The sequence below is a fragment of the Hyla sarda genome, chromosome 13, assembly GCF_029499605.1.
Source record: "Hyla sarda isolate aHylSar1 chromosome 13, aHylSar1.hap1, whole genome shotgun sequence".
In the NCBI taxonomy this organism is placed as follows: Eukaryota; Metazoa; Chordata; class Amphibia; order Anura; family Hylidae; genus Hyla; species Hyla sarda.
In genome coordinates, this window is record NC_079201.1 from 14,212,121 (window position 1) to 14,228,404 (window position 16,284).

The following is a 16,284-nucleotide window of genomic DNA, read 5'->3' on the forward strand; positions in this document are numbered from 1 at the left end:
GCTGAATACTACAGAGGAAATTCTTTTCTTTTTGGAACACAGAGCTCTCTGCTGACATCACGAGCACAGTGCTCTCTGCTGACATCTGCTGTCCATTTTAAGAACTGTCCAGAGCAGAATATGTTTTCTATGGGGGATTTTCTCCTACTCTGGACAGTTCTTAAAATGGACGGAGATGTCAGCAGAGAGCACTGCGCTCGTGATGTCAGCAGAGAGCTCTGTGTTCCAAAAAGAAAATAATTTCCTCTGTAGTATTCAGCAGCTTATAAGCACTGGAAGGATTAAAATTTTTAATAGAAGTAATTTACAAATCTGTTGATAAAAAAAAAAAAAAAAAATTTCCACCGGAGTTCCCCTTTAAATAAAGAATACCCAAATATACTCAGGTATCAGTTTAAAAAAAAAAAAAAGACTAGGAAAGAGTAATATTAGGAGTCTTCCTGCTTTATTTACATATAAATAACTGAGAGACCGCTGTAGCCTTTATATTATAAGCCACCATATATTTCGTTAATTCATTGTCTCCCTTAAGATTTACCGGTATTCACCACAACAGACTGAAATCCCTTAACATTGGGGAATTTTTTAGAGGAAAAATCCGCCAAGATGCTTCTCTCTCCGATTCTGTAGGGGTCGATTTCTACTTCGATGGTGACTCTCTGGTTTTCTTTGAGAATTGGCACGCTGTGAAAGAAAAAAGACAATATTTATAGGTAGGGACTATACAATGATTAACACTTTGTAGTGAATTACATTTTACAGTATTCCTTATAACATAGAACACAAGCTCAAAAAGGGGTTTGTTTGGGGTGTAGATTTAGGTGGTAATTATAGGTGATGTAGAGGCAGGGCCGGCTCTGCTTATAGGCAAAACAGGCAGCTGCCTAGAGCGCACTCTTGATGGGGGCACCGCTCTGCCTGCCACAAGAAAGTTAGACAATGAGCAGTCGGAAAGCCCTGGTGCCATCTTAGGTCTCCTAAAACAGTAGGGTCAGGTGTAAAAAATCCAACACGATTGCCCCTTTTGATGATGATGTTGATGGAGAGTCAGAAGGCCACCATGCACTTTAGACAGTCAGTGGATTCGTCTGACTTCAGTGTGAGACGTATCATTAAAGGGGTATTCCAGGAAAAAACTTTTTTTTACATATATCAACTGGCTCCAGAAAGTTAAACAGATTTGTAAATTACTTCTATTAAAAAATCTTCATCCTTTCAGTACTTAAGAGCTGCTGAAGTTGAGTTGGTCTTTTCTGTCTAAGTGCTCTCTGATGACACGTGTCTCGGGAACCGCCCAGTTTAGAAGCAAAATCCCCATAGCAAACTTCTTCTACTCTGTGCAGTTCCCGAGACAAGCAGTGGTGTCAGCAGAGAGCACTGTTGCCAGACAGAAAACAACAACTCAACTTCAGCAGCTGATAATTATTGGAAGGATTAAGATTTTTTAATAGAAGTCATTTACAAATCTGTTCAACTTTCTGGAGCCAGTTGATTTAAAAAAAAACAAAAAAGAAAAAAAGATTTTTTTTTTTCCTGGAATACCCCTTTAATACATGAGCTCCTCCACACTGCACTTCATTTGCATGAAAACCATTATTTAACATGATAAATCAGCTCATCATTAGGTGACCCCATAACTGGACAACCCCTTGCATCACCCCTTTCTAACAAATGACCTCCTTTTCCAGCATGTTCGGCCCTGCATAGAAGTAGTGTAGTCTCCCGGTATCATTATAACAGTCGTACTGACTGTTGGTCCGGTGGCCATTTTGGGATCGATACATCACAAGGTTTGCCTTCATTTTCTATATATATGTTTGGTCCGAGGGATATGAGGTGCACTAGTATATGTCTGTATCTTAATGGGGTACTCCACTGGAAAACATTTTTTTCTAAATCCACTGGTGCCGGAAAGTTAAACAGATTTGTAAATCACTTCTATTAAAAAATCTTAATCCTTCCAGTACTTATTAGCTGCTGAATACTACAGAGGAAATTCTTTTCTTTTTGAACACAGAGCTCTCTGCTGAAATCACGAGCACAGTGCTCTCTGCTGACATCTCTGTCCATTTTATGAACAGTCCAGAGTAGGAGAAAATCCCCTTAGCAAACATATGCTGCTCTGGACAGTTCCTAAAATGGACAGAGATGTCAGCAGAGAGCACTGTGCTCGTGATCTCAGCAGAGAGCGCTGTGTTCCAAAAATAAAATAATTTCCTCTGTAGTATACAGCAGCTAATAAATACATAAATAATTAAATTTACTAATCTGTTTAACTTTCTGGCACAAGTCGATTGTTGTATGCTCCACAGGAAGTTCTTTTCTTTTCGAATTTCTTTTCTGTCTGACCACAGTGCTCCCTGCTGACACCTCTGTCCATTTTAGGAACTGTCCAGAGTAGGAGCAAATCCCCATAGCAAACCTATCCTGCTCTGGATAGTTCCAGATATGGACAGAGGTGTCAGCAGAGAGCACTGTGGTCACACTGGAAAGGAAATTCAAAAAAGAAAAGAACTTCCTGTGGATCATACAACAGCTGATAAGTACTGGAAGGATTGGGATTTTTTAATAGAAGTCATTTACAAACCTGTAATTTTTTTTTTTCCCAGTGGAGTAACCCTTTAACATGAGGGGGTTGGCCATTACAATACACAGTAATTACCATGACAATATTTCTTATTATTATTGATACTTTAATAATATAAATTTTATACATTGTAACTTAACGTTAAAGTTAAAACCATTCTTAATAAAATCTAGGCTACAGACTTACCGGACCACTTGTGGTTTTTCCATGAGGCCACTTCCCTCAATGATGAGAGTGCAGTCATTGACATTTTCTTTAATAGGATTAGTAAATATCACGTCCACAGTAGATATTGTCTTCAGTTTAGCTTGCTGGTTCACCTAGGAATAAAAAAATGACACATATTATTAGCCGTTTAGGCCGATAAGGACACAATAGATAAATATTGACCAAACTCACAAGTTTTATTATGAATGGCCATCTAGCTAATGTAAATGGAGTTCTACCGAATCCTCCGAATGAGGTTGGGTTCACACCATGTTTTTCAAGCACGGTTCCCGTATACGTTTTCATTATACAAAACGTATGGAACCGTATTGAAAACCGTATACATAGACAAACAATTGAAAACCGGATGCACCCGGTTGCGTACGGTTTGCTTGCAATAAGGTTTTTTTCCCGTACTCAAAACCGTGGTTGACCATGGTTTTGTCTTCGGGTTAAAAACCGTATTGCAACAGCATCCTTTTTTTTTTTAACATGGACGTCAATGGGAAATGCACATGTATACGCTTCCAAACGGGAAACCCTCTGCGGTTTTTACTTTGCACATGCGCATTTGCATGCTAAAGTTTAACTTTTTAAAAATGTATTTATTTTAAATTGAAAAAATTAAAAAACTTATGTTTTTTTCTATTAAAAACAGACGGAACCGTATGCACTTTTAAAAACAGTATACGGTTTAAAATGCATACGGTTTACTTTTTCCCGTACGTTTCCATCAATTTTTATTTTTTTTGCCATACAGTTTTCTTTAGAAAAACTGATTGAAAACAGTATGGCAAAAACGTGGTGTGAACCCAGCCTAATAGAACATATATAGTTGCAACACAAGTAAGATGTCGGCATTCATTAATAATAAAAAGTGATATTATATTATTATAGACAATCACCATTTAACCAAACTAATAAAATATATAAAATTGTACTGTTTATTTATTCTATTAAAGGGGTATTCCAGTAAAAAAAAACTTTTTTTTTTTATATCAACTGGCTCCAAATTACTTCTATTAAAAAATCTTAATCCTTCCAGTACTTATCTGCTGCTGAAGTTGAGTTGTTCTTTTCTGTCTGACAAAAGTGCTCTCTGTTGACATCTCTGTATGGCTGAGGAACTGTCCAGAGCAGGAGAGATTTGCTATGGGATTTGCTCTTACTCTGGACAGTTCCTGAGATAGACAGAGGTGTCAGCAGAGAGCACTGTGTTCAGACAGAAAAGAACAACTCAACTTCAGCAGCTGATAAGTACTGGAATGATTAAGATTTTTTTAATAGAAGTAATTTACAAAACTTTCTGAAGTTCAGTTGATATGAAAAAAAAAAAGAAAAAGTTTTTTCATGGAATACCCCTTTAAGTACATCAAGTAAACCTTTATGGTGAAGGGAGAAAAGGTTAGTGAAGGTATTGACTTCTCCATATGCGTATTGGCATAACATGTTTCAATTAAGGAGATGAGGCAGTGTGGGCTTCAATAGTTCTTTGTTGCTAAAAAGTTATCCCCCAACCAGTAGATAGAAGATAACTAATAAACAGAGGGTGGTCTAGGTTCTGAACAGTAAGTTCAGACCTTGAGAGTCTATTCACATTTTTTCTATCGGACTCTTAAACATTGTCAGGGTGTATTCACCCGGCGGAATTTCCGCCTCAAACAAAATCCCAATACACTTCTATGGGATTCCGCACTCCCGTTGACACTTCCGAATTTCCGCTTGCGCAAGCACAAGCGGAAATTCTGAGGTGTTAACGGGAGTATGGAATCCCATAGAAGTGTATTGGGATTTTGTTTGAGGCGGAAATTCCGCCGGGTGAATACACCCTGACAATGTTTAAGAGTCCGATAGAAAAAATCTGACTTCAGACCCTCAAACACAATATCTGACGGTCATCATACCCTAAGGAGCAGTGGAGGGTTCTTCAGTGTCACCACTTTGTTCACCAGCAGTTGACCTCCCAGTTCATCCTGACACACAGCCACCACTTCGATCATGTTGTCTGGGGTTATGGCCGTTTTATACTGAGGGTATGTAATGTTAAATGAAATACTTTTCTCTAGAAAAAGAAAATAAAGTTGTATCAAATAAAGCTTTATGGCACAAACATTTTTCACTCTATAAGCCTGCCCTGGTCTAAGGTAAATTGACTTGATAACTATAAATTTGAGATCCATGATATAAAAAGAATTGGTAAAAATTTTTTTATGGTTTCATTTTTATGCTACCTGCCAGAGGTGGAATTTTAATATTTGGCAACTGGTAGCCACCTCCACCCCCCCCCCCCCCCCATCCCGTTTTCTGTCAGAAGCCAATAGTGACTATGAGAAGGAGGAGCTGATGCTAGGACATCACTATGATGTCCCCTCCCCTGAGTAAGTTAGAGAAAATATATCTCCAAGGCCGTAGGGGAACTGATTGCTCCCCATGACAATAGTAGTCTTCTTCCCAGGTTGGTGAACCAACATTTTAACAACTAAGTTGCAGGAACTGGGGAGAACCGACTGAATCTCTGGTTCCTGCACCACCAACCAAGTAAGACCTCTAGGGATGTTTCCATTTGCCGATTAAATGCCCTCGGCCACTAGAGATCTAATACTAGATCTCTTTACTATTCTTAACCGCCAAGAATATTATTATTTAAATGACTATTCCAGTAAAGAAAACATCATTCCTATCAACTGTTGCCAGAAAGTTATACAGATTTGTAAATTACTTCTATTTAAAAAAAACGTAATCCTTCCAGTACTTATGTCTGACAACAGTGCTCTCTGCTGACACCTCTGTCTGTCTCAGGAACTGTCCAGAGCAGAAGAGGTTTGCTATGGGGATTTGCTCCTACTCTTTACAGTTCCTGAGACAGACAGAGGTGCCAGCAGAGAGCACTGTTGTCAGACAGAAAAGAACAACTCAACTTCAGCAGCTTATAAGTACTGGAAGGATTAATATTTTTTTAAGAGAAGTAATTTACAAATCTGTTTAAAGGGGTACTCCGGTGTAAAACTTTTTATTTTTTTTTTTTATCGACTGGTGCCAGAAAGTTAAACAGATTTGTAAATGTATTTATTTATGTACTTATTAGCTGCTGAACACTACAGAGGAAATTCTTTTCTTTTTGGAACACGACATCACGACCACAGTGCTCTCTGATGACACCTCTGTCCATTTTAGGAACTGTCAAGAGCAGCATATGTTTGCTATGGGGATTTTCTCCAACTCTGGACAGTTCCTAAAATGGACAGAGATGTCAGTAGAGAGCTCTGTGTTCAAAAAGAAAAGAATTTCCTCTGTAGTATTCAGCAGCTAATAAGTACTGGAAGGATTGAGATTTTTTAATAGAAGTAATTTACAAATCTTTTTAACTTTCGGGCACCAGTTGAATAAAAAATGCCCATTTGGCATCGGCCCCATCTTATTTAGGACATGTCTACTGAATTTTGTAATAAGAATCTCCTGCATCTAAAACAAATACTCACCTTTCTTTGCTTCCAGTGTAACAGTCTGTGAGTCAGTAATGATGACCTTGACTGGAGTACTGTTATATATTATGGCGGTAGCGGTCATGTTCACGTTCACGGTCCTGGTGTTGGCCGCTGTACTTTTGAGGGTAAGTTCCATGATCAGATCTTCCCCAACCTGTGTTTCCCCATTCTTGAAAGTGCCGGAAAATTCCGGTTTAACTGCTGTCTCTTCTGGAGCGTCATCGCGGACTGACATGAAGGCCATACGGGCATTTCTTGAGACTTTAGGTCGCAATTTTTCTTCAGCTTTTTTGAATACTTCTCTTTCTTTGAGAGATCCTGTAGAGCAATGGAGAATACAAACATTCTGATGATTTTATGTATTTAATAAAATAACTATTCTATTTATTCAGGATTTCACTATACATAAATATTTATAGGCTTGGTCTATATATCATTACAGGAACTGTTAGAGGTTACACATGACATAAGTTCACAAAACCTTCCAAATAATGTACTTTATTTCGAATAAATTCTATATAGAGCAGAGGTCCCCAACCCAGTCCTCAAGACCACCAACAGTCCAGATCTTTATATGAGTGGTATAGAGCAGAGGTCCTCAACCCAGTCCTCAAGGCCACCAACAGTCCAGATCATTATATGAGTGGTATAGAGCAGAGGTCTCCAACCCAGTCCTCAAGACCACCAACAGTCCAGATCTGTATATGAGTGGTATAGAGCAGAGGACCCCAACCCAGTCCTCAAGACCACCAACAGTCCAGATCTGTATATGAGTGGTATAGAGCAGAGGACCCCAACCCAGTCCTCAAGACCACCAACAGTCCAGATCTGTATATGAGTGGTATAGAGCAGAGGACCCCAACCCAGTCCTCAAGACCACCAACAGTCCAGATCTGTATATGAGTGGTATAGAGCAGAGGACCCCAACCCAGTCCTCAAGACCACCAACAGTCCAGATCTGTATATGAGTGGTATAGAGCAGAGGACCCCAACCCAGTCCTCAAGGCAACCAACAGTCCAGATCTTTATATGAATGGTATAGAACAGAGGTCCCCAACACAGTCCTCAAGACCACCAACAGTCCAGATCTTTATATGAGTGGTATAGAGCAGAGGTCCCCAACCCAGTCCTCAAGACCACCAACAGTCCAGATCTTTATATGAGTGGTATAGAGACCCCAACCCAGTCCTCAAGACCAACAACAGTCCAGATCTTTATATGAGTGGTATAGAGCAGAGGACCCCAACCCAGTCCTCAAGACCACCAACAGTCCAGATCTGTATATGAGTGGTATAGAGCAGAGGACCCCAACCCAGTCCTCAAGACCACCAACAGTCCAGATCTTTATATGAGTGGCATAGAGCAGAGGTACCCGACCCTGTCCTCAAGACCACCAACAGTCCAGATCTTTATATGAGTGGTATAGAGCAGAGGTCCCCAACCTAGTCCTCAAGACCACCAACAGTCCAGATCTTTATATGAGTGGTATAGAGCAGAGATCCCCAACCCAGTCCTCAAGACCACCAACAGTCCAGATCTTTATATGAGTGGTATAGAGCAGAGGCCCCCAACCCAGTCCTCAAGACCACCAACAGTCCAGATCTTTATATGAGTGGTATAGAGCAGAGGTCCCCAACCCAGTCCTCAAGACCACCAACAGTCCAGATCTTTATATGAGTGGTATAGAGCAGAGGTCCTCAACCAAGTCCTCAAGGCCACCAACAGTCCAGATCTTTATATGAGTGGTATAGAGCAGAGGTCCCTAACCCAGTCCTCAAGACCACCAACAGTCCAGATCTTTATATGAGTGGTATAGAGCAGAGGTCCCCAACCCAGTCCTCAAGACCACCAACAGTCCAGATCTTTATATGAGTGGTATAGAGCAGAGGTCCCCAACCCAGTCCTCAAGGCCACCAACAGTCCAGATCTTTATATGAGTGGTATAGAGCAGAGATCCCCAACCCAGTCCTCAAGACCACCAACAGTCCAGATCTTTATATGAGTGGTATAGAGCAGAGGCCCCCAACCCAGTCCTCAAGACCACCAACAGTCCAGGTCTTTATATGAGTGGTATAGAGCAGAGGTCCCCAACCCAGTCCTCAAGACCACCAACAGTCCAGATCTTTATATGAGTGGTATAGAGCAGAGGTCCTCAACCAAGTCCTCAAGGCCACCAACAGTCCAGATCTTTATATGAGTGGTATAGAGCAGAGGTCCCCAACCCAGTCCTCAAGACCACCAACAGTCCAGATCTTTATATGAATGGTATAGAGCAGAGGTCCCCTACCCAGTCCTCAAGGACCACCAACAGTCCAGATCTTTATATGAGTGGTATAGAGCAGAGGACCCCAACCCAGTCCTCATGGCCACCAACAGTCCAGATCTTTATATGAGTGGTATAGAGCAGAGATCCCCCAACCCAGTCCTCAAGACCACCAACAGTCCAGATCTTTATATGAGTGGTATAGAGCAGAGATCCCCAACCCAGTCCTCAAGACCACCAACAGTCCAGATGCTTATATGAGTGATATAGAGTAGAGGTCCCCAACCCAGTCCTCAAGGTCACCAACAGTCCAGACCTTTATATGAGTGGTATAGAGCAGAGGTCCCGAACCCAGTCCTCAAGAGCATCAACAGTCCAGATATTTATATGTGTGGTATAGAGCGGAGGTCCCCTACCCAGTCCGCAAGGACCACCAACAGTCCAGATCTTTATATGAGTGGTATAGAGCAGAGGTCCCGAACCCAGTCCTCAAGAGCACCAACAGTCCAGATATTTATATGTGTGGTATAGAGCAGAGGTCCCCAACCCAGTCCGCAAGGACCACCAACAGTCCAGATCTTTATATGAGTGGTATAGAGCAGAGGTCCTCCACCCAGTCCTCAAGGGCACCAACAGTCCAGATCTTTATATGAGTGGTATAGAGCAGAGGTCCCCAACACAGTCCTCAAGACCACCAACAGTCCCGATATTTATATGAGTAGTATAGAGCAGAGGTCCCCTACCCAGTCCTCAAGGCCACCAACAGTCCAGATCTTTATATGAGTAGTATAGAGCAGAGGTTCCCTACCCAGTCCTCAAGGCCACCAACAGTCCAGATCTTTATATGAGTGGTATAGATCAGAGATCCCCAACCCAGTCCTCAAGACCACCAACAGTCCAGATCTTTATATGAGTGGTATAGAGCAGAGGTCCCCAACCCAGTCCTCAAGGTCACCAACAGTCCAGATCTTTATATGAGTGGTATAGAGCAGAGATCCCCAACCCAGTCCTCAAGGCCACCAACAGTCCAGATCTGTATATGAGTGGTATAGAGCAGAGATCCCCAACCCAGTCCTCAAGACCACCAACAGTCCAGATCTTTATATGAGTGGTATAGAGCAGAGGTCCCCAACCCAGTCCTCAAGGCCACCAACAGTCCAGATCTTTATATGAGTGGTATAGAGCAGAGGTCCCCAACCCAGACCTCAAGGGCACCAACAGTCCAGATCTTTATATGAGTGGTATAGAGCAGAGGTCCCCGACACAGTCCTCAAGACCACCAACAGTCCAGATATTTATATGAGTAGTATAGAGCAGAGGTCCCCTACCCAGTCCTCAAGGCCACCAACAGTCCAGATCTTTATATGAGTGGTATAGAGCAGAGATCCCCAACCCAGTCCTCAAGACCACCAACAGTCCAGATCTTTATATGAGTGGTATAGAGCAGAGGCCCCCAACCCAGTCCTCAAGACCACCAACAGTCCAGATCTTTATATGAGTGGTATAGAGCAGAGGTCCCCAACCCAGTCCTCAAGGTCACCAACAGTCCAGATCTTTATATGAGTGGTATAGAGCAGAGATCCCCAACCCAGTCCTCAAGGCTACCAACAATCCAGATCTTTATATGAGTGGTATAGAGCAGAGATCCCCAACCCAGTCCTCAAGACCACCAACAGTCCAGATCTTTATATGAGTGGTATAGAGCAGAGGTCCCCAACCAAGTCCTCAAGGCCACCAACAGTCCAGATCTTTATATGAGTGGTATAGAGCAGAGGTCCTCAACCCAGTCCTCAAGGCCACCAACAGTCCAGATCTTTATATGAGTGGTATAGAGCAGAGGTCCTCAACCTAGTCCTCAAGACCACCAACAGTCCACATCTTTATATGAGTGGTATAAAGCAGAGGTCCTCAACCCAGTCCTCAAGGGCACCAACAGTCCAGATATTTATATGAGTAGTATAGAGCAGAGATCCCCTACCCAGTCCTCAAGGCCACCAACAGTCCAGATCTTTATATGAGTAGTATAGAGCAGAGGTCCCCTACCCAGTCCTCAAGGCCACCAACAGTCCAGATCTTTATATGAGTGGTATAGATCAGAGATCCCCAACCCAGTCCTCAAGGTCACCAACAGTCCAGATCTTTATAGGAGTGGTATAGAGCAGAGGCCCCCAACCCAGTCCTCAAGACCACCAACAGCCCAGATCTTTATATGAGTGGTATAGAGCAGAGGTCCCCAACCCAGTCCTCAAGGTCACCAACAGTCCAGATCTTTATATGAGTGGTATAGAGCAGAGATCCCCAACCCAGTCCTCAAGGCCACCAACAGTCCAGATCTGTATATGAGTGGTATAGAGCAGAGATCCCCAACCCAGTCCTCAAGACCACCAACAGTCCAGATCTTTATATGAGTGGTATAGAGCAGAGGTCCCCAACACAGTCCTCAAGACCACCAACAGTCCAGATATTTATATGAGTAGTATAGAGCAGAGATCCCCTACCCAGTCCTCAAGGCCACCAACAGTCCAGATCTTTATATGAGTAGTATAGAGCAGAGGTCCCCTACCCAGTCCTCAAGGCCACCAACAGTCCAGATCTTTATATGAGTGGTATAGATCAGAGATCCCCAACCCAGTCCTCAAGGTCACCAACAGTCCAGATCTTTATATGAGTGGTATAGAGCAGAGGCCCCCAACCCAGTCCTCAAGACCACCAACAGTCCAGATCTTTATATGAGTGGTATAGAGCAGAGGTCCCCAACCCAGTCCTCAAGGTCACCAACAGTCCAGATCTTTATATGAGTGGTATAGAGCAGAGATCCCCAACCCAGTCCTCAAGGCCACCAACAGTCCAGATCTGTATATGAGTGGTATAGAGCAGAGATCCCCAACCCAGTCCTCAAGACCACCAACAGTCCAGATCTTTATATGAGTGGTATAGAGCAGAGGTCCCCAACCCAGTCCTCAAGGCCACCAACAGTTCAGATCTTTATATGAGTGGCATAGAGCAGAGGTACCCGACCCAGTCCTCAAGGCCACCAACAGTCCAGACCTTTATATGAATGGTATAGAGCAGAGGTCTCCAACCCAGTCCTCAAGGCCACCAATAGTCCAGATCTTTATATGAGTGGTATAGAGCAGAGGTCCCCAACCTAGTCCTCAAGGCCACCAACACTCCAGATCTTTATATGAGTGGTATAGAGCAGAGGTCCCCAACCCAGTCCTCAAGGCCACCAACAGTCCAGGATTTGAACTTTTTCTTGTTCTATTCCAAGGAGTAACTGAAAAAACTTGGATTATTGGTGGGTATGAAGTACTGGGTTGGGGACCATTGCCATCAGGAACATGTTAATGATATGCCTAGGCACACATATCAAGGCAAATTACGACTACTTATAATCTATTAAGTCAGTATTTACCTTCAGGGTATTTGTAGTCATTGGTGACATCCGCACGTGTGAAAGAACCAACAGCCTTGGTGCTGGTGTAGGCGCCTACAGCTTGAGGCTCAGAATAAATCATGTTTTTTGTCCCATCAGCATTTATGACCCAGTGCTTGGTGTCGGCATTGACTTCAGCAAATGCGAATGTGGTGTCATAATTGAGGTCCACATCTCCTTCTTTTATAGCTTTTAAGGCGCATGGTCCCAAGCAGTAAATACCTATTGAACGAGAAAGGAAATTTGTAAATAGGCACCTACTAAAATCCAAGCTGACAGAATATCTTACATTAACCCCTCGGAGTGGTGACAACGTGACTTTACTGCTGATAGTGAGCCCCCGAGAGTTCCCTCTATGATACACTGCTATTTCTCATTCTCCCCATTTCAGGGGGTGGGACCAGAGCTGAGCTGTTTGCCAGCAGTACTTTCACCTGTACTTCCTTTCCCTTATTGCTCTGGCCAATGACAGCAGAGCATCTTCTCCTGCCTCTGCTATGTCATGAGATAGCGCTGCAAAAAGTGCATTGGACTGAACAGGCTGGCACTGTAGTGGACTGATGATTTACATAGTATAGTACTAGAGATTGCATATAGATGAAGGAGGGGATTATTGATAGACTGTGTTTGCAAGATTCAAAGGAACTATGTAACTATAACAGCAAAGAAGGGGTTACATCACAAAAGCACCCCTGATCTAAGCTGTGAACTGCTGCTGCTGATCCTAATGATGACAAGCTAAATGGAGGGGGGAAAGATGGATTTACATTCAGGAGTTTGCACTGTGTACATAGTAAGAACACAAGGGATAGCAGCTCAGAACTATATGGATGGTAGGAGATGAGAGCGAAGCCATGGCTTATTTATGTAAACCTGGACCCTCTGGGGGAGGCAGATAGATTGCATGTGCACGGTTTCTCTCTCTCCTGCATATAGCATTTGTTGAGCCCACCTCTAATTTCTGTGTTTCTTTTTGGCTTTTCTGTTACTAGAGACGGAATTCCCCTAATACCAGGCATGTATGGACATAATCGAGCAAGGGGTTCACAGAACATCTTCTGCTCTTACTAGATCAATGTGACCATGCATTACAGTTATGGCTGCCTAATATTCTTATGCTTTAAGGCTCCTACCTTGACTTGGTTCTTGAGGAGTTGAGTCCAGAATCTGCCATCCATTATAAAAGGATCCGATATCCTTTCGGACTGACCACATCTCATCCCATGCATGGAAATTCCTGAGAAGGTATAAAACAAGGTAAGGGATTTTTTTTCCACCCTCTTGCAATTTTTACCTATTTTTCTATCTCTTGCCCTGGTTACCATTAAGATATAATGTATGTTGTAGAACCTAGATATCTCCAAACTGTGGCCCTCCAGCTGTTGCAAAACTACAATTCCCCAGCAGCCAACGGCTGTCCAGGCATGCTGGGGAGTTGTAGTTTTGCAACAGCTGGAGGTCCGCAATTTGGAGACCACTGTTTTAGAAACTACACAAAAAAAATGAGCACCATGCATTGTCACCCTAAACTCCTTATATTGGGCTTGTGCTCTGTTTCACAGCAACTAATCTGAGCAAGCAGAGCTGCAGTGTAAAGCAGTGGGTAGGGACATAGCAACATCTAGTGCGTTCATGGATCTTAATAGGAACACAGCAGTCAATAGTGAGCGGATAACAGCAGGCGGGGCTGGTGCAAGGATTTTTGCCACCCTAGGCGAATGCTAGTTTTGCCGTCCATTGACCCTGTCCATTGCCTCCGCTTTTTGACACAAACCTCCTCCTCATGTAATCTCCTTACTACTGGGGTGACACACTGTAACAAACCTCCTCCTCATGTAATCTCCTTAGTACTAGGGAGACACACTGTAACAAACCTTCTCCTCATGTAATCTCCTTACTACTGGGGTGACACACTGTAACAAACCCCCTCCTCATGTAATCTCCTTAGTACTAGGGAGACACACTGTAACAAACCTCCTCCTCATGTAATCACCTTACTACTGGGGTGACACACTGTAACAAACCTCCTCCTCATGTAATCTCCTTACTACTGGGGTGACACACTATAACAAACCTCCTCCTCATATAATCTCCTTACTACTGGGGTGACACACTGTAACAAACCTCCTCCTCATGTAATCTCCTTACTACTGGGGTGACACACTGTAACAAACCCCCTCCTCATGTAATCTCCTTACTACTGGGGTGACACACTGTAACAAACCTCCTCCTCATGTAATCACCTTACTACTGGGGTGACACACTGTAACAAACCTCCTCCTCATGTAATCACCTTACTACTGGGGTGACACACTGTAACAAACCTCCTCCTCATGTAATCACCTTACTACTGGGGTGACACACTGTAACAAACCTCCTCATCATGTAATCTCCTTACTACTGGGGTGACACACTGTAACAAATCTCCTCCTCATGTAATCTCCTGGTTCTGGTTGGGCAGGTGCTTCAGATGCTGACTGGTTACTACCATCAAGAGGGCGCTCTAGGCAGCTGCCTACTTTGGCTATAGGCAGAACCGGCCCTGACAGCAGGTTAGCACCGGAAGGTGCTTACTTATTGAGAATGGTCATCTGCACAGGACCGCACCTTGTGTATATAAGAACTCCATAAGAAATATAAGAACCCTCGGTGCATTAGGAACTTACCACACACTGTCGTCTGTCGAATAGTTGTCCTTTTTTCCGTCAGCCGTATAATAGTTATCAACAATAAGATTCCTGTCAGTGTCATGAGCGGAATCGAAGTTAATGATGAGACGAGCTGGAATGCCAAGACATCTGAGTACTGGGGGGTAAAAGAGAAAAAATAAATCATATGGGGAGGGGGGGGGAGGCGGGGTGACATAAAGAACACAGAGTAATTGTGATATAGGGGGAGATTTATCAAAACCTGTGCAGAGGAAAACTTGCCCAGTTGCCCATAGCAACCAATCAGCTTGCTTCTTTCATTTTTATGAAGGCTTTTGCAAAATAAAAGAAGCGATCTGATTGGTTGCTATGGGCAACTGGGCAAGTTTTCCTCTGCACAGGTTTTGATAAATCTCCCCAATAGATCTTATATACGGCCATGTGCATGAGCCATGAATCAGGCGGCTATTAAAAGGACGACACGTTTTGAAAGCACTGCAGCCTTCTTCCTCAGGTCCATGATGGAACTGAGGAAGAAGAACACAGTGCTTTAGAAACACGTCATCCTTTTAGTAATGAACCTTTTAGGCTTCCATGTTGACCCACAAGACAACTCTTGACGACACTTTGGCGAGTGCAACCTTAAAGCATCTTTTTCTTCTCCCACCCAGTATCCCTATGGCACATTGGTGGAAATTTAAGCTATGTTCCCGCTTACTTTTTGGTTAGTATTTTTAGCCTTATTTCTCCTGTTTTTTGCCCGAGTCTATGTGGTCACATCCTTTTTTTGTTTCTTTTTGTTATCGGCACTATGAATACCACCTAGCTTTACCGGTCTTCTGAAGCGTTCCAATATGACTGCTTTCCCAGACAGATAGTCTCTTCAGGAAATTGAAAAAGGCTGGTGAAGTACTGTAACCCCTGCGTAGTGTGTAGTGCTTGCTACCCAGCTTTCTCAGTCTTCTGAAGAGCTCCAATGTGGCTGGTTTCCCAGACATATATTCTCTTCAGGAGAATGGAAAAGCAGGGTGGTAGGCAGTACACAGTGCAGGACTCACAGTACTCCCTGAAGAAATTATGTCTGGTGAAGCAGCCATATAGACCATTGTTCTCCAGCCAATGCTGGGTACTCCGCTATTAGTAAATAAATATGGGTCATTTTTGAACTGGAAAACTAACATTTTAAAGGGGTTATCCAGGAAAAAAAACTTTTTATATATATCAACCGGCTCCAGAAATTAAACAGATTTGTAAATTACTTCTATTAAAAAATCTTAATCCCTACAGTACTTATGAGCTGCTGAAGTAGAGTTGTTCTCTTCTGTCTAAGTGCTCTCTGATGACACCATGATCCCCATAGCAAACCTCTTCTAAACTGGGCGTTTCCCAAGACACTTGTCATCAGAGAGCACTTAGACAGAAAAGAACAACCTTAACTTCAGAAGCTCATAAGTACTGAAAGGATTAAGATTTTTTAATAGAAGTAATTTACAAATCTGATTAACTTTCTGGAGCCAGTTGATATATATATATATATATATATATATAAAAGTTTTTTCCTGGATAACCCCTTTAAAGGGGTACTCCGCCCCTAGATATCTTATCCCCTATCCAAAGGATCGGGGATAAGATGTCAGATCGCTGCGGTCCTGCTGCTG

At 42.9% G+C, this 16,284-nt stretch overlaps 1 protein-coding gene across 10 annotated transcripts in view; it reads right to left on the bottom strand.

The window, feature by feature from the left end:
• Positions 1-435: 435 nt before the first annotated feature.
• Positions 436-16,284, bottom strand: part of LOC130297685 (protein-glutamine gamma-glutamyltransferase E-like) — a 56,860-nt gene continuing 41,011 nt past the window's right edge. For all 10 annotated transcript variants that reach the window (XM_056550419.1, XM_056550424.1, XM_056550425.1 and 7 more), the window contains 7 exons: positions 14,645-14,783; positions 13,112-13,215; positions 11,958-12,200; positions 6,274-6,597; positions 4,699-4,856; positions 2,774-2,907; positions 436-684 (listed from right to left, as the gene is read on the bottom strand). In XM_056550419.1, the coding sequence (XP_056406394.1) occupies positions 528-684; positions 2,774-2,907; positions 4,699-4,856; positions 6,274-6,597; positions 11,958-12,200; positions 13,112-13,215; positions 14,645-14,783 (1,259 nt within the window). In that variant the 3' untranslated portion in view covers positions 436-527. The remainder of the gene's footprint in view (positions 685-2,773; positions 2,908-4,698; positions 4,857-6,273; positions 6,598-11,957; positions 12,201-13,111; positions 13,216-14,644; positions 14,784-16,284) is intronic.